The 19,736-nt window shown below is 38.2% G+C and overlaps 1 protein-coding gene across 1 annotated transcript in view; it reads right to left on the bottom strand.

The window, feature by feature from the left end:
• Nucleotides 1-5,413: 5,413 nt before the first annotated feature.
• The window catches only part of dlgap2b (discs, large (Drosophila) homolog-associated protein 2b), a 118,099-nt gene continuing 103,776 nt past the window's right edge, over nt 5,414-19,736 (bottom strand). Inside the window, exons 9-13 of the mRNA XM_084737077.1 lie at nt 15,865-15,950; nt 14,630-15,036; nt 13,741-13,832; nt 10,429-10,581; nt 5,414-6,331 (exon numbers count right to left, since the gene is read on the bottom strand). Of these exons, the coding sequence (XP_084593203.1) occupies nt 6,119-6,331; nt 10,429-10,581; nt 13,741-13,832; nt 14,630-15,036; nt 15,865-15,950 (951 nt within the window). The 3' untranslated portion in view covers nt 5,414-6,118. The remainder of the gene's footprint in view (nt 6,332-10,428; nt 10,582-13,740; nt 13,833-14,629; nt 15,037-15,864; nt 15,951-19,736) is intronic.

Raw genomic sequence — 19,736 nt, forward strand, 5'->3', positions numbered from 1 at the left:
AACTCAAAAAGAGAAATATTCTCATAATAATTACAGTATTGCAAAATAATGACTTATCTCGAAAAAATGACTTAGTATCTCAGAATAATGAGAAATCTTCTCAAAATAATGACTTATGTATCTTGACATGACTTAGTATCTCACAATAATGTGAAAGTTTCCCAAAATGAGAATTTCTTACAATAATGAGTTGGTATCTCAAACTTGAGGGTAACAAGGGGTGTGCAGAAGACTGTTTGAATGTTTATGACGTTAAGTGTTACTAGGTTTTATTCGGTCAGTTACGTTGTTTCTGATTCAAAGTTGACATTGCTGAGCTGTCATTGTTATGACTACTTGACATTAACCAAGACAAAAATGTCTTTGTCATGATGACTTGACATTATCAAACGTAAAAACACTGTTTAGCTTTATGTTTGAACTTTACACTGTACTGTCATTTGTGGTTGGTTGGCCGTCATGACACAAGTGTGTCCTGAATATTTTCTTTGACCTCAGGTAAAGCGGTTGCCTTTTGGGCTCGTCATAAAGTTGTCCTTAAGTTGTATTACACTGTCAGATGCTTTGTACAGTGTCATGAATAATTTCATAGACTAAAGTAGTACATTTTGGACTTGTCATAAAGATGTCATTAAATGTTATAAGGCCAGTTTGATAACAAAGTACAGTACCAAGGTGATATAACTCACAGTTAGCTGACTGACAGACAGAAGTTAGCTAGTTTACTTGTTGCTAGAGCAGGCTATCTGCTGTCTACTAATGTCTGTAGCTGTCATTAGTTAGTGAGCTCAGTTAGCCATAGAGCTAGCTGCCTAATTAGCAAACTCAGCCCTGGGGTGCCAGGAGCCAAACCCAGCAAGAAAACCACCTTGGTACTGTACTCCCTGTCAAACTGGCCACCATCTGTCTTGGAGGTTGTGTTCAGTCCCCTTCTGGCTGGGATGTCCTGTCTTGTTAGCGTCAGACTCAGTGAGATGTTGACAATGCTATCATGAAAGTGCAGATTGGTATTGCACATGTGGATTTCAGACGAGAAGAAAGCAAGATGTCTCACTCCTAGCTTCTTCCATCATCAGCTCCAGAAAAAAACAATGTGCTTATTTCCGAACTTTATTGATGAAGACTTTTTAAAAACAAGTTTTAAAGTGTTCTGGATGCAGTCTGTTTTTTTTGTTTTTTTTTAAGAAAGTTTTAATCAATAACATTCTGAATTAAAGTCATTATTTTTTCTGGAGCTGATGATGGAAGTAGCTAAGGAGTGGACAATCTTACTTCCTTCAAATCTCGGTTGAGAATTATACATGCGCAGTACCAATCTCTTGGCATGATCGCCCGGCTCCCACCATGCAGCAAGCAAGCTGACCCTGACCAGACTGGGATCTCCCAGTGAACACAGCTGACAGACACAGACACCTTTGAGACTGACATTAGCCAGTTTGATTTGTTGTTTCGATTATAACATTTAATGACATCTTGATGACAAGTCAAAATGGTTTTGCTTTACTTGAGGTCAAGGGAATTATACATGACACTGTTGTAAAAGCATTTGACACTGTAATAAAATTTTATAACTTAACGATGAGTCCAAAATGTCCAACTTTAATTGAGGTCAAGGAAAATATTCACGACACATTTACAGCCAGTGTCAAAACCAGCCACAGATAATGTTAAAACTTAAAGCTAAACAGTTGTTGATTTTGTTGCAGTATGCAGCTGAGAATGTCAAGTTGTCATACAAAGACACTTTTGTTTTGGTTAGTGTCAAGTGTCATAAACATTCATAAAGACTCCTTCATGTTCATGGTAGGTGTCATGATACAGTTTTGACAGTGTAATGACACTCTTATGCACACCCCCTCAAATAAAGTGTTACTATAATGAGAAGCTTTCTTGAAATAAATGATAAGAGGCTTTCTCAAACTAATGACTAGTCACTAGTCAAAGTTCCACATTATAATAACTTACAGGGTCTTTTATCTATTATATTGGCAGAGATTGGCTTCCATATACTCAGAGTCTAGTTATTACATGCATTCAAACAAGAAAATATATTCTTCTGTGTGTGAAGGCTTTTGTCTGTAATCAGTGAGAAGTGATGTATTGCCATTGGTGACCTGGCATGCCACCTTTGATTGTTTTTTGACTTCCATATTTCATCTTAAAACCACACAAATAAATTAGAAAAAAAAAAAAGAATTGAGTTTAAAAAAATACAATAAAATGAAATACCGGGAATGAATTCTTTCCTGTCCAAATCTAGGTTTTTTTTTTCCAGCATCTGCTCCTCTCCTGGGATGTTTTTTTTTTTTTTTTTTTGCATCAATAGGGGCTCTACATTCATGAGTGGTTTGGTTAAGGCCGTCTGGCAAGGTAAGGGTTTCAGATTTAGCACTGATGTACACATGTCACAAAGTAAAATACTTCAGCTTCAGGTCAGACATAAGCAAGCCTTGACGCAAGCGAAATAAAGCCCTCCATAATCCCTCCCTCCCAACGAGCACGACTCACTGCCTCACATTACAGTATTTACAGCACACAGACTGCTCTCCCCCCTCTGAGCGTCATTCTGAGAAAGTCTTCTTTCTTTCTTTCTTTTTTTTTTTTTACAAGAAAATGGGAAACATTAAACACTGTACTGCAGCATAATTCTAGTGGCCATATATCAACATTTGTTTTAAATAGCTTGGGTTAGGTCAGCAAATGAGGATGAATGGGCATGTATTGCAAAATGTTAAGGAAACATTGTCAGTGTGGTATAAAATATGGACAGGTACAATACAGTATGTTCATCTAGCTATAGCGGTATGCCCTTGGCTCAGGGTGGGCATATTAGATTTTACTTTAAGGTTGGTGGAATGTCAAAGCCTGTAATCTCTCCCATCTGATAAATAAATATCCCTGACCTCTTTGCATGTTAGAAAGGAAGTTAAACCATAAAACCTTCTCCTCATTTACATCACTGAGGGCAAGAGCATTGCAAAGATGATCTTTTCTAAAGTCACAATCTACCACAAAGTCATCGGAGAGACAACGGGCACCATATTAATAAATCTCTGTTTAAAAAGTCCTTGAGTGTGTGTGTGTGCGTGCACATAGGACTGGGTAAAGGACAACAGTTTTTAGAGTAAAAAGCAGCACCATTTACTATAGTAACTGAATATTGTTAAAGTGTCATTTGCACCTGTCTTTCCTAGACTACATGAGCAGATCAAAAATAACAACAGAAGTGTTTTCATTATGTCCCCCACTTGGAACAAAGGGTTGGATGCAGTGTATTTATGAGATATGGTTTCCGTTAGCTGAGAAACACCCCTTAATAAGCAAGACAAATGCACTGTCAAATCAACCCACTGCTTCAACTATAAATACTAAATATTAAATGTATACTGTAGTTTGTGATGTTGGTCATATGATAGATAATTGTAAGTAGAATTAAAAGTGTTAGAATCACAATATTGTAAGTATGAGAGGCCTGAACGCCATCTGAAAGAAATGAAAACAAAACAAACACAAGGTGCAGTTTATATGACCTATAGAGTAACATGAAATTCTGTAGTAAATTTTCCATATCTGTCCTTGCAATTCAACTGCAACAATATCACATGAGCTTCATAAACTACATTTCCCTTGGAAATACAAACATGAATATTATAAGGTGCAAAATGCATTTGTTCGATACAGTCACCTCTTCCAGGCTGCGCAACACTGTCTTTTGTTAATAATTCATATTTGTTCTGCAATGGAAATGCATCCAGCAGCAAATAACGTACATAGCTTAAAAATGTCTAGTCCTAAGAGGGGATGGTGTGTCAGGAATGAAGATGGATAAATGCTGTAATGATGATCGAGTATTTTGATCCTTTTTTTTTCAGATCTCATTCAGCAACACTGGTCAACAGCTGCAGCATGCCTGGTTAATGAGATATAGATGATACATAGCTAGAAAGATAGCAAAGAGTACAGTTGTGCAGCACTTTAGACATGCTGACGAACATTTTAAACACCTTTCTATTCCAAATATACAAAAATCACAAAAAGTCTTAGGCACTATCATTTAAAGGGATAGTTTGGATTATTTTAAGTGGGGGGTATGATGTACTTATCAATACTTGGTGTATTACCTCCGGTAGATGGCAGCTCCTGATTGCCCCCGATTTGGAGAAGCAGAGATGAGTACCAGCATGGAAGCTAAGCAATGAACTGCTGTAGATGGGGTCAGCAGCAAAACGTATCTCAGCCACTTAAAAAAGGTCCACCTAAAGAAATCAATATCGGTTTAAGTGTTTGCTATATTTAGAATATCTTCACCACTTAGCTTTGCTGTCAGACAGCCTTTTCTGTCAGGAGACCGTCGTTATCAAAGCCAATATTGGTCTTTCCAAACCTACCAAACTCCATACACAAAATATGTCATTTTACCTCACAGAACACAGGAGTTGCTGGTCTACCACTGTCTTGATATGTTAGTTTGTGTTATTGTGTGATTTGGAGTTTTAAAAAGTTAGGTTCACAAAAGTCACACAATAACATGAACAGTAACAGATAGAGGCAGCTGTAGACCAACAACTCCTGTGTTCTCTGAGGTAAAATGACTGACTTCAGCTATGGAGCTTGGTTGGTTTGGAGAGAGCGATATTTGGCTTGGATAACAGTGGTTTCCCATGGCAAAAGACTGTCTGACTTCAAAGTAAAGCAGTGAAAATTTTCTAAATAAAGCTTACACTTAAACTGATACTGTTCCTTTCTTTTTAGGTGGCTAAAATTCATTTTGCCCAGACCCTGTCCACAGCAGTACATCGCGTAGCTTCCATACTGGTGCTCTTCTCTGCTTTCCCAAACTGAGGGCGTGTGGACCAGCATTTGCAGTGAGTGATACACTGACTGTCGATACTGACGTCATACAGCCCCACTCAAATACTATCCAGTAAACAATCAACATGCCTTTACTGTCATTGCATGGTCATGTTAGATCTTAAAACAAATGTTTTGGCATCAAGGCTTTGTCAGTGAGTCAAAGAGCCTGATGAAGCTTGATGCTGAAACATGTTTGTTTTAACTTCGCAATGCCATGACAATACAGGCATTTTTGTTTAAAAGAGAGTGCCTTGGGGTTTGTGTGATTTTTATTTTTTTGTACACATGTAAGCTTATCCAAAAAGCACCTCAAACAAACTGAATCTGAGTCCAAGAAGCCCTTCCACACAAACATTTTTTGATTAGTGTTTTGACTGTTATTGTCAGGAAATTAAAAGAAATCAAACAAGGTACCAGGTTTTACCCACCACCATAGAAAAGGCTGGGTGTGAAGTTTGCACCTCATAAAATACAATAATCTACAAATTTTTAAAGGCTTTTTCACATCGCTTAGACAGTTAGAAACTGTCTCAGTCGCTGTTCCTTCACTCAGGGTGCTTTAGCCCAAGACCATTGTTGCTGGTGAGAAACTCTAGAAAAGTTGCACTTTGTGTTTCCCTTTAAATGTGGCAAGTATAACATTACCCTTTCTTACAGCAGGACAATGGCAACAATGCACAAGATAATAATGGCAATGCCAAACTAAATCACAAACTTGAATTAATGTTGCTTAAATAAATATCAGGTGAAATGTTGATTTTGGGGTATAGCAGCTCATTCTTGTGGTGCAAAGGGTCCCTTGTGGGTTTAAAGCTACACTAGGCAACATCATGTATTAGTGGCTCGTGTCTACCAATTCATCTGGCCTGTGTTCAGTTTTAACAAAGAATACCAAAAGGACAAGAGGCAAAAGGTCTAACGCTGGTGTGTCCAGTTATCTCAGTGTTGGGCCTCATTTGACATGTTTTATTTATTACTTTCTCAGTGAAAACGACCGTCCACACCTGACTCACCTGATTTCTCGCTCAGGGAAAATGGGGCGTTCCTCCCCATGGCAGTGCCACATTATTAAAAAGGATTCATTTTCAACTGAAATCTTGCCTAGAGTAGCTTCAGTAAGGACAGCCCAGAGAATGGCAACAGATGATGAAACAGTGGACGAGTGGTGACAGATGATGACAGCAGGAGGAGGCTGGATGTGTGACGCCACGAGCTGGTGTCGGGTGGAGGTGGACAAGAGGAGCTGAGGATGAATCCGTGGACCTCAAAGCCGTGTTTGGGCTTCAGGGATGTAGATCTCGATGCTGTCTGCCCTCTCGGTGGCTGAGTTCTGTCTAAAAGAAGCTGCTCGTTTGGCAGCCATGAGGCGTCTGCGGGCTTCCTGTCGCTGGCGGTCCTGAAGGTCCAGAGAGCGCTCTCGCGTTACACCGGCACGCCCCTTGGTCGGCCGCTTTGGCAGAGGTGGCCACTTCCGCTCCTTAGGATACAGAATGACATGATTAAAAAGTGTATCTATGTCAAATTGGCTTCAAAGCCGTATGCTCTTCCTGGGGGCTTGGCTCAAGTGTTATTGGAGCACAGAGCAACAAACGGTGGCATATTAATATAGCAATGTTTCCAACAGAACAAGTTGATTCACAGGGCAGAAATGCAAATAACACAGTTTATCTCAATCGGTGGTTTACAGCTCAGACAGTTGTTAGGATTGTCCATGTGTGCCAGGCACAATTAAGTATGCACCAGCCCTTAATGGAAAGGATCACACACCCATAAAACTGATAACAGCAATGTTTTTCATTCTAGTCATTTTAAACTTTATATAGTTTGGCCATCGTATATTATGTCATTATTACGGAAGCCCTCAGAAGCAAGTAGGAAAAGAAATTCTAGCGATCCATTTGCTGATACCATAATGTATGTACATCCTAGCATTTAAACATGGGTACTGCAGTCCAAATTCAAAATACTGGAGCAAGTTGTTTCTCCCCACCCCTTCCTCTCCAGACTCAAAGCTCAGGCAGGTTGCAACGACGCTGAACCTACATGAGCGCATGACGAGCACAACAATATACTTTGACAATGATAAGCGGCGAGTCCTATGCTGTCAGTTGATCAGTTATTTATAATTCTGCCAACTGTCTGTCAATGTGAAGCTAAGCCTGTTATCCTGAAACCAAAAGCCCACTGCTCCAAACTGTCAGCTTTACTACTTTCCAGACTCTGTTAATATATTACTCTTTCTAACCGTTATAAACATCTACTTTTTACGTTAAGTGAATAAACGTGAGATGGGTGGAAACACACAGGCCAAAACAAAAACAGATGTTCCACATCGGAATGGAAATTACACTGGAGAACCTGCTTTAACGTTGTAGAAGAGAAACCAGTCTTTACACTTAGCTTGTTTCTTTAATCTCTCTCTTATTATGACTTAGTAGGGTAAAGGTATCACATATTTCTCCTCAAGAACAGGTCAAAGTTTTGCCATGTGAAAAAAAATGTTTTGCCAATATTAAATTCCCTTTTTATCATCTGTGAAAACTTGACAAAACGTTTTTCCCACCTGTTTCACAGATGAAAGAAATAAAAGGAACTGGCAAAACCTGTTTTTCACCTATTCTTAAGTTATAAAGAACAGGAGATAAAACTTCAGATCAGGCTTAGAAAATGAATCACCAAAATTTTCTTTTCTCACCTGCCTTTCAGAGCTTCTGTAAATTATTCAAAGCGTGAGAGAAAATGTATTCAGCTCTGTAAAAGAACTCATAATTCAGGGTTATGAGGGAAAAAAGCAATATTAACCAGCGGATGAAACACTGCTCTAGTAGCTTAATTTCATAAGGAAATCAGTTAGGACTGATAAATGTTGAATCAGTGCAGATAAATTGAATGCTAATAGGAATTTTATTCACTATGAAGTGTGTAGTTTAGCTAAATTTGGCTATAAGCCTTTAATATAAGGACTTGCGGTACCATGGGTACATGTGTGTATAGTCAACAGAGCCAGGCGCTGGCAGATGGGCCTTTCTGGCAGAAAGGCTGTAGAAAAACAGGTGATTTAGTATAAATAGCAAACCACTCCAGAGTAGGTTGTAGTGAATGAATGGGCTGAATACAGGACTTCCACTGAGGACATTTGGGTTTGGCTCCCATAGGAAACTTATTGTTGACTTATTTTGAGATTTGGTTGAATTGTTATCTTCATTAAAAAATGTCTTCTGTTGCAGTTTGGTTACATTTAGTCCACAAAACTACATGGTTAAGGGTTAGGAAAAGATTATGGGTTTGGTCGAAATAGACCATGTGTGCAAAAGGCTTACTGTTAGACTGAAGGTTGTTGCAGAAGTTCAAAATAAGATTTCTTACATCTGTCTAGTCTTGTTTCTCCTAGACATAAATGAGCTTAATTTAAGATCAATATGAGACTTTGACTATTTTCAACTTCTTAAATTTGGCTCCTGACAAATTGCATTTGTTTTGTCTCAGCCTGAAACTAGTTTGATCCCAACTGAAGATCTTAAGACATTCTTTTTTTTTTTTTTTATCTCACTGTACTGATCTTAAATTTGTCTTAAATAATCAACTCTTAAGATAACAGTGAGATCTAAAAGAAAACTCAGCCATCTTAAATGAGATCTTAAATTTGTCTCAGTGGCCAAATTAAAAAGATCTCCTGCTTTTCTTCTGTTTTGCTCCTTTTTTATCCTAAGAGGTTTAGAAAAAAAACAGGTGAGACTTAAACCAGCTCAAAATAATAATCTCATTTATTTCTCGTAAGACAAAACAAGACAATTGTAAGAAACAAAATGTTCCTTGGGGAACCTCTTCTATGTGGAGTATTTTAGGTTGTTGTATCAGACAATTAAAAGATTAGCATTTTGTGATCACATGATCTGTGAGGTGATCCCTTAGACAGGCACTTGTAAGGCGTGTCTCTGAAATAAATTCCCTAAACATCACATGGTGGTATTAAACATGTTCATGGGAGGATTATATGGTATGCAGACTCTATTTTCCTTCCTTTTGACATGTATTTCTGTCAGCACCTAGTATTTAGTACGTTTGGATATGCATGCTTTTGTAAGCTTTTTGCATAAAACAAAATTCCACCAGCAGCAGAAACCACAATATGAGAATTCATCTTCAACTCACTCTGCTGCTGAGGTGCTCTTTATTTATGCAGCAGAAAAACACTGTATGAACAAAATCTGCCTCATGTGACCCAGAAGCCGTTTGGTCAAACAAAAAGCATCTAGAAACACAACAGAAGCTGCTATCAATGATTATGTAGCCAGAACATTACCTTTGTAAAGTCCTTGTAAAGGCAGTAAATTTTCACCCAGATGACCCACAAATCTGAACACACTAAGAACTTTTGAATGCGAGGCAAGCTTTTCTGATTGCTCGATAAGGCAAGCTGGTGTTGGTGTAAAACTGTGCCTGCCTTGAAGGAAAGAAGCCCAGTACAGAGCATCTGTGTCACCGTTAGGGCTCAGCTTCATGGAGCTTGCAATGTGCCTCTTGACTGTTGGAGGTAAATAACTCGCTTACAACTACAACTGTAGCATGAAGATAATTATCCAAGTGCCCTGAAGGATCCTGTGTATCTCTACAAACACATTACCGTCTAAATGTGCTTCTTACAAACGCTCAGCTACAGGCACCACTCGCACAAATGTACTTTTACTTCAGCCGCTGGATACTGAGTATTGATTTTCTGATCATTAATATTTGCACAGTTCTATATATATATATATATATATATATATATATATATATATATATATATATATATATATATATATATATATATATATATATAATAAATCTATTTCATTATTATTATCATTATTATTATTATTATTATTATTATTATTATTATTATTATTGCTTTTAAATCTATTACACTATGTTTTTGTATTGTCTATTCTATTCATTGTCTATTCATTCTGTTCAATATTTTTTATTTAACTCTATTACGGCCTACATTAAGCACTTTAAAATGCAGTAATCTGTATGAAAGGTGCTACACAAATACAGTTTGATTGATTAATACTTACCAGACAAGACTAAATCAGTGCTCTGTGTAAAAGCTAGCAAATAGCACAAATAGCCACTGAAAATGTCAATTTAGTGTAAGAATTAAATCCTACCATCGGTATGAATTTCCATTGAGTTCAACTGCTTTGACATCACTTCATACTGATGAAAAGCAGGCTTAAGCGCTATTGTTCACTACTTTACCTTACATTATCTCGGACCAAAAGCAGGTGATGAATTACAATGACAAACCGGATCAGGCAGATAAAACAAGTCCCACATTATTGTGGAGACGCAACTGATGATTTTAACAGGAAAACATTTTAGAGGATGCTCCTGGCTGTCTAAACTAAACTGATGTTGCCTCCTGACGTTGTCCCTGCAGTGTTATGATAAGAATGATTAACCTCCTGCTGGTTACAAACCTAAAAAAGAAGGCAAACGTTGTTACTGCAGTTTTCTTTAAAAGCAGAGCAAGTTCATTTGGGGCCCATTAAGACTAATTATTATGCATGTGTGGAGTCCCAGTGTTACCTTCTTCTCTGGGCTCTCCACCAGCTGCCACTGGTTGCTCTTGATCTGCTGCAGCTCATCAAACTTGGCAGTGACGTCATCGATGGAAAGCTGCAAGAGGTCCCAGAATCCAGCCAGGTCCTGAGATGTGGGTCTGGGCATGGCACTGGGGTCCTGGAGAGACAGAGGAGCACAAAATGTAGTGGGATTTTTAAGTGAAATGGTTTCCCATCTTCATTACTTGCTAATTGCAAGACTAAACAAATACCTGCTGTGAATCCCCTGTATCATAGTAAACAGATTCAAAAACACATTTTACAATTTACTCTCAGGACAGATTGCTACTCAAGGCCACCTCAACATTTGAACCTCACCATTCCCACCACTGTGTGGCAGTACAGCACCAATGATGATTCATAACTTTGACCGACAGTTGCTGCCTTTATGTGAATCTTTTTTATGTAACAGCTGGGCTGGTCTACTGTGTGCTGTAGCAACAATAATTAAAGATTCTTAAAGGTCATTTTTATGGTCAGATGCAGAGGGAACAGAACACATGGGAGAAACAGAGGGACATGCTATTCACCAATGGTAATTGGTTCAAATCAAGCACCATTCCAACACCAAGCCTGTGTGAACTGCTGTCGGCAAAGGTGTTATTGGGGAAAAAAAAATCACAGCGGTACAACTAATAACTTTCATTGTTGAGTAATCTGCTAATTGATTAAGAAAATGCCAGAAAATGCTAAAAAATGTCAATCAGTGGTTCCCAAAGCCCTAGATGATGTCCTCAAATGTCCTGTTTTGTCCAGAACCCATACATATTCACTTTACTGTCATAAAGGAGTAAGGAAACCACAAAATATTTACATTTAATCTTGACCTTTTTTTTTTCTTTACAAAACAGTAATCAGAACTGTTGGCAATAGTTTATCATTGTAGATAAAAAAAAAGTTAATTTTTTTTTGCAAAATGATCATAAGTGAGATTTAAATGACAAAAAATGGTGCTCATGTTGCTGCATTTCTGTGGTGCAATGCTGTTCATGATGTCCACCAATTTGACTTATGTGTCAGCTGCAAACCACAGCTCACACAATCAGACAGCCACATACAGCCATGTGCTCTTTACTCCTGTAGACAGCCAGAACAGAATGAGGGTCATCTCAGGCCACGGAAAAGGTCTGCCGAGTCGAACTTTTTATAGACACATCATGCAGTTCCTCCTCCGTCCAGCAGGGAAACAGAATCATTCTCTCATTCAGACACGTCTGAGAGCTCAGGGCAATCTAAGGCTTGTCACTACCAATGTTAGACTTAATTCATCATCCCATTATCTATGGGGAGAGAGGGAGAGAGTGCGGCTCAAAACCATCCAAAAAGAGCAACACACCGAGTTAAGACACACACACGCAAATGCACAAAAAATAGCATAAGGCAGCGAGAAAGCAGGCAACCACCTCCACAAGGTTTTGCATTTCATTTAAAAAATTAGCTACGCTTTACTAAGGTGAGATGAAGGGGCTGCCTGTCTGTCTCTCCACTGTATCTGCAGAAACATTCCCACTTATGATTCCGTCATCTTCTAATATATGCTGACTCTGTGGATATTTAGCATTAGAAAAGGTATGAGTTTCCAGCTGATGTGACATGAGGGCTAAACAGTGAGACGGTGTGGCAGTCCATTATTCAAACGCTGAGATCCCTTTCAAACTGCTGCCTCCGTGCATTAATGGATGGCCTCAACATGGGTGCTGCTTCCTATTGGAATTCCCCTTTCGTTTACTGCGAGGTCAATAGCGGCAGAGGGACCGCTTCACTATTGATCTCCGTGGTCTATTTCTGGAAGGCACACAAGTGCAGCGTCAGGCCGAGCACCTTCTCAGAGCTCAGGGAAAGAGAAACCCTGCTGATGGGTTTCTCTTTCTCCCAGTTTACCCAGTAACGAGAATTAACACTTTCGATAAGGGCACAATATGTAACACCTTTGCATTTGAAAAAGAGTACTGCGGATCAAATAGTGAGCAGGTGCCACAGATGGTAAATCAATGGCTGAAAAGTGTTGTCCTCACCCACCCCTTCGTCCCCACACTTGAAGCTTGAATGAACTTGCATGAGCGCAAGGTGAGCGCAACATTATACTTTGACAATGACAAGTAACGACAAGTTACACTGTAAGTTGACCATCTGTTGTCTGGAGATGGAGTTCAGTGACTGCCTGCCAGACTCCATTGACTTATTGCTCAGTTTAATTGTTATAAACATCTAATCCTAAAAGATTTTTAATTTCTTAAGACTCATAAACAGACACTCAGTATTAATGTTAACGCGCTTTATCTAAAGTGTATAAATGTAAAATGGGCAACAATAATAGTTAGTCAGTGAGATCAGTCTTAGTCAACCACGTTTTTCATTTATTCATTTGTTAAGAACAACACACCTGCAATTCCATTCAGGCAGTGTTGTGCAAGTTCACACTTAAAAAGAGCGAGTTCAAAGTTCAGTTAAGTTCACAGTCCCAAAAAGGAACTAGTTCACATTAATTTCTTCATTTTTTAGAAAAAGAAGCCTCCTCCTACCTTGGACACTGGAGTCTATATACTGACATCTTACTAATTGGTGCGCGATATTCATATTTTTGTATATTGAATGTTGAATGGCCAGGATTACTTATATCTCTAGTCATGAATTAACTACTGTAAGACACATAATAATTGAATGCATGATTTAATGCAGGATGTATCATGAAGTCCTCTTGTTAACCACTAACAAATGGTCAAGTAATTATGGCTTTGTCATTAGTTCAAGCTTAATAGACCATCAGGTAAAGAATTTCAATTTACAGTTACTTCACATATTAATTTACATATACAATCAAGTTTCAGTTACATAAAAGTTTATTTATTTAAATGCTTGTATCTAACAACCAGTTTGATTAAAAACATAGTTTCATATTTCTCTGAGGTACTGTTCAGCTTTCAGAGAAGCTGAGTTTTTTTATGTAAGTGAAATCCAGCTGATTTGATCACATATCAATGAATGAAGTAACTGTGAATTAACATGCCTTAACTGATAATCTATTGAGCGTAAACTAATCACATTAATTCATAGTGACTTAATCATTTGTTAATAGTAAGCAACAGGAATTCATGATGCATTCTGAATCAATTCATGCATATTAAATCATCATGAGTCGTGCATTAGTTGAACATTACACTACAATGTCTTGTACCATATTCTTACAGTAAGTGTTTCCATTTACCTCCTAATCTTTTGTGTTTTTTCTTCCATGTAACATATTAACAGCATGTAGGTCAATAAAACTACTACTCACCAGATTCTGCTGACATAGCCAGTAAAACTGCTGAAACTTTTGAGACATTAGTAGCTGAGCACTTCCCACTGCACTCCGGATTTTTCCTAGGACTGATGGACACACACACACACACACGAAGAGAAAGCGAGAAAGAGACATTTTGGTTTCATCATTGACAGCTTGGCAAAGGACAACATGTTGAGCAATATCTTTCAGCCATTCACCAGGATCCAATCTGCTCACAGAACGCCTATCACGATTCTGTGGTTTCATTGTCAACACGACGCCTAATACTGTGAGTGTTTCACAAAATAAAAAGAAACAAAAAAATTAAATGGTGCAATGTTGTGCACTCACAAATCTAATTAAAATAGAATAAAGATATACAGGAAATGTCTTCAGTTTTGGTCTTTGTCAATATGTTCAACACAACAAGCAAGCAGAGGCAATGGTGCATATGTTTATGTCTATCAGTGAGTAATCTGCCTGCCCTTCACAAAGTGTTGTGTTTGTATTGTAATACCTATTGTGAACTTTTTAAATCTTGACCCTGATAAATACCCCTACCTCATACTATAAAAACAAAAAAAATAATTAGAAATATAATAATATACACTAAAAATGAACCTAATAAAAACTAAACTAAAACTAAGCATTGAACAATGAGCAAAAAAACTAATCTGAAAAGAGCAAACCCAGTATGGAAACTAAACTGAATTGAAAACAAAGATTAAAAACAAAATTAAAAACTAATGAAAAATACAAAACTCTAATAACTATGATACACACTGCAAAAAAAAAAAGAAGAAATAAGCCACAGATCATCACATATTATGAAAACATTGACCTCATTCAACAAAAGCAGCACCTGATATGAGAAGCATGTAGCTTTCTTTAGGACACTCACTCTCCTCTGACAGGTCATGCTCCTCTGCTTCTCTCTCCATCTCTTTGCACCATCCCTCCAGCCGCTTGGTTTCATTGTGAAGGAGCTGCATGAACCAGCTGCCGTCCCTGCGGAGGGGGGACACTCGGCCCGATTCGGTGCTCTCCAGACTGGGTTCGACCAGCCAGGGTTCAGGCTGTGGGCTGGGGGGCCCGCTGGAGGGCCGGTAGTCCTCCCTGTAACTGAACAGGCCCTGTGTGCGCACCGTACGGATGGCACCGTACTGCGTGGGCGTGCTGGGCTCAGAGTGGCGACCGAAGCCACCGCCAAACTGCAGGCCCTTGTCTTCCATGGAGGGGAAGCCCTCCAATTCCATGTCTGCTTGTACTGCAGTGGTCACACTGTTGGAGCGCTTGAACCTCCCATGCCTAAAAAACCACAAGTTAAAAAATGCAGCTCAACAAGGATTTATTTTTAAACTCAATTAAATCATTAGTCAATCATTCATTTTAAAGTGTGTATCAAACTATGCTAAAAGTAAGAAAGATTAAATTAAACCTCTCTTTAAACCTCAAACACCTTTATTTTCTAAACCTCGATTCTGTTGTGTCAAAACTTTAAACCCCAATTTAAGATGTGATCCACTATTAACTTTAAACATAAAGTTGTGGATGTTTGACTTTTTTTTCACAAGATGTATTGAACAAAATACTCAAGTTCAAGTTGGAAGAACTTTAAGGGACTCAAACCAGTTGAGCTTCATGATGCGTCCCTTCTTTTATCCACTCCAGGTGAATTGACTTTTTAGCTTGCTAACAAACAATATAATGTTTGTTAACTTTTTAGCTAGCAAGCAAACAAAGTAGCTAATGTTTTGTTCACATTGTAGCTAGCTAGCAAACAATGTAAAGTTTAAACTTTTCAGCTAACTAGAACAAAATGCTTTTGTTGATGTTTTTAGTTAGTTAGTTAGTTAGTAAACAATGCAGTGTTTCATTAACCTTTTAGCTAGCTAGCAAACAATGTAGCATTTTGTTGAGGAATACAGAGCAGCTAAAAGCAGCACCATCCCGTTTTCATGCTAATGCTGCTAGATCCTGACTGCACTCAAATTTTATTTATTTATTTAAATTTACTTGTTTACTTATATTTTCAGCTCTAAGAACTAAGCTTGGATCTTTGTCAGTGAAATCCAGTCTAAAGATATTTAAATTGGACTATGGACACTGTGTGTTTGTTCTGTCTGAGCCACATACCGTTTGTGATCCTCCACCTGGATTCCTATTGAATGGAACTGGGGAAGGCCTTTACTTTCAGTCTCAGAGTCTGTCACAGTTTCCACCTGGTAAATACAGACAAGAGAATACTCAAATTATCATGATTCATAGTACAGACACACATGTCTACTGCTGAAAAGGACAGCTTGACATTTAGACATTTCTTGCACTATTACAGACGAATCTAGTTTCCATTTTCATCTCTCAGCTAGCAATATAATTGGTGGGTTCATTTGGTTTTGACTGGGGCTTTAAACAATTCCAAAAATCTACTCTTAATTGATGGACCAGTACATAACATCATTTCCAAAGCTACAAAGCAGCTTATTTTACTCATGTGGGCCTGTAATAATTCCGCACAGGTGTCTTTTAAGTGCTTAACAAGAACCATAAGAGAGGCTGACAGCCAGGAATGAATTGCCACTCTGCACCCATCCTTCATGCCAGGCAGATGGTGCAGAGATGGGGAACCAACAGACAGTGCAATTGTGAGAAACCAGCACTTAAATGGATAGTTCTGATTATTTCAAGTGGGGTTGTATGAGGCACTTAGCCATAGTCAGTGTGTTACCTACAGTAGATGGCGGCTGGCATATCCCCACTTTGGAGAAGCAGAGAAGAGTACCAGCACAGATGCTAATTAATGTACTGGTGTGGACAGAATGAGCACCAAAATATTTTAGCCATAACCAGGAAAAAGTGAGGCAGGCTGTATTTAGAATATTGTCAGTGCTTTAGCTTGTCAGAATTCCTTATCTGATGGGAAACCACTATTACATAAACCAAACACTGCACTCACAATCAGACTCACAGACCACAGGAGTTGCTGGTCTTCTGCTGCCTCCATCGGTTAGTTAGTTTGTGTTGTTTTGTGACTTTGGTGTTAGTTTGGATTCACAGAAGTCACACAATAACACAAACAAACTAATCAGGTGAGGCAGTGGTAGACTAGCAACTCCCATATTCTGTGAAGTAAAATTTCTGTTTCTTCCCCAATGGAGTCTGGTTGGTTTGGAGAGTGTGATATTTGGCTTATATAACAGTTATTTCCTGTAAAGTGGTGAAAATATTCTAAATATAGAGTTAACTGATATTGATTTTTTTAGGTGGACCCTTTTTTAAGTAAAATATGTTTGGCTGTGTGACCTTGCTGACTTCAGCACATTGCTTAGCTTCCTACACTGAGGCTTCCTCATATTGGAGGCACCGACCGCCATCTACTGTAAGTAATACACCGACTGTTGATAACCACTTAATACAACCCTACTTCACATAATCCAAACTATCCCATTAAAGTACCAAAATGTACTTTTGCAGTGTGGACACATGATTGATGTCACTGAGGTTGAGAAGTTTTACCTTATCCAGGATTTTGGCACTAAGCAAACTGTAAATAGAAAATTGGCAATGATATCATGAGCTAACTGAAACTGGCAGTGTCCACTCTAAACAGCTGCATTTGCAAGAGGACCATCAATTCTTTTGGACACCATACTTAGCATAGCACACAAGAGGTGTCTGTGGGCAACAGCCACCTCCAACATGGAGCTAACAACTGAGGACACTTGCCTCCAGGAGATGCAGCGGCTGCTTAAGTTAGTCAGACAGTAAGCACACAACGAAGAATCTTTATCTTGCCGTGGAGATACTACCTCTTGGTATGGACTATTTTATGATCAGGCCAATGCTATCAGTTAGCTCAAGGAAAACTGAGCAGGTAAAGCACCCAGATTACAAACTAGAACACAGAGAAAATGAGAGATCCTCATTGCTGCTGCCTTTGAATAGACCCTGTCCATGTAATTGTAGTCTGACACATGTAAAGGTCAACAAGACTCCAAAACCTTGTAGAGCACTTCACACAGATTGGGACATTTGGGAATCTGTAATACCAAAAAAATGACAAGATTATTAATTTGTCTCTCTTGGGTGGATGTAGAGTTTTTAATGACAAATCCCCTGTTAACACTTTGTATGAACACCGCGTCTATAGTGTGCTATGGAGGCAATCACTATTAATGCATTCATAATGCTTAATGACTACACTCATAAACACACAATTCTCTCTGATACACTAAATCAGTTACATTTCTAAAACATTATAAATGGAACATAATTATTCATAAGTGTCTTATGGATGTTATAGCTTGACTGTTGGGGGTTATAATACATTATGATTACATCTAGAACAAATCACAGTGCATGTTTACAATAACTTCTGGGTAGAAAACCCCTGTGTCACACACATATTTATATAATTAAATAATTTAATGGCAGCATGTTGTATGATTTCTTTTTCCATGATGTGATTTCAAACATATACATTTTATTCATTTAAAATACATGTTTTATGCTTTTACTAACTTCAGGTTGGAGACCTCATTTAGCCTATCTAAAGAAAATGACAACTTGAGATACAGTTAGACTGATTAGCACACTGTTGAGTGGCTGTGTTGGGGTTTAGGGGATGTTTATTTGTCCTTTGAACATAAACTCTATGAAGCAATCGCAAAATAACGTTTTATTTGTCTGATTTACTGGTTGTCTCACTACCATCTTCCATTAGATAGGTCAGAACACTGTGTTTAGCTATATATTTAAACACTGCAATCATAGCTGAAAGTAACAGCAGAAATTTAAAAATAAGTTTTCAGATGTTACATAACTCTGCAATTCAAATCAACAGCCAGTTTTCTACCTGGAAGTGCCTGTTGTTGGTGTGACATTGCTTTCTTATGTTGCAGTATTCTTCTATATGCATGAAAATGCACATAGAAGAATACTGCACTTTACTTACCACCAAGAATTTAATGTCATAATGACAAACCATCATAGATGTATCGATATGTACTTCACTTTACTTAATACATACAATGATAACTTATGTTAATACTTGGCTTTCTTAAATACTCAATTCTGAGGTGTAGGTCAATCTTGAGGTCTGTTATTTCTGAATAGCAGACTGTTGCTATGAAGAACAGACCGTTGCTATGAATAGCAGACCGTTATGGATCCAATTCTGATCATAGACTCTAGAGGAGCAAATTATTTTTAACCAGTAAAATTATTCTTAAATTAACGTTTTGTGTCAAATTATTGTTTTTTGGTAAACAAGAAAGCAGACTAATTACAGGCATCCCTTCAGGGTGATACAAATCCCCTTAACTTTGTGTCTGGGTTCTGCATTTGTTTCGAAATAATGACTCGCTCACCGTACCTTATGCTCTACATACTGCATGGACTATTACAGCATACAATTAGTCCTTAATTCAATCAAATCCTAAATTTGACTGTTGATTTGTGTATAGGTGAGTATAGATAGTCATAAGGTATTATAGGCCCCATCAGGTAACCTCTACTTAAAGAAGCAGAAGTGTGTAGTAGAGTGATGAGTGTGATGATGTCTGTATCAGCAGAGACCCGGCCCTCCGTCTGTATTTTCCTATTTTCACATGTTTTTCTTTACTCAGGACGTTTCAGGGCTTCAGAATATAACCACTGTGAAACAATCAGAAAATTACACTTTATTTCTCTGATTCACTGCTTTGCTCCTGCTGACGCTGCTCCCTCTCTTACTTCTTTTTCTAGGTTAACAAAGCATGGGTTTACACACAATGCTGCATATTCTGCTCCCATTATAATAATAATAATGGATTTTATTTAAAGGTGCTTTTCAAGGCACTCAAGGACACCTTACAATCACAGTATAAAAACAAGCAAGACTAAATAAATAACAAGGGCTCATAAAAACAACAGGCAGAATACACAATACACAAAATGAGACAGAAGCAGACAGAGAATTCTAGTCATGCACTACAGATGTGGTCTAGAAAGTGTTAGGCGAATCCTCT

This window comes from Lutjanus erythropterus, chromosome 15, assembly GCF_056507025.1.
Source record: "Lutjanus erythropterus isolate fLutEry1 chromosome 15, fLutEry1.hap2, whole genome shotgun sequence".
Classification (NCBI taxonomy): Eukaryota; Metazoa; Chordata; class Actinopteri; order Lutjaniformes; family Lutjanidae; genus Lutjanus; species Lutjanus erythropterus.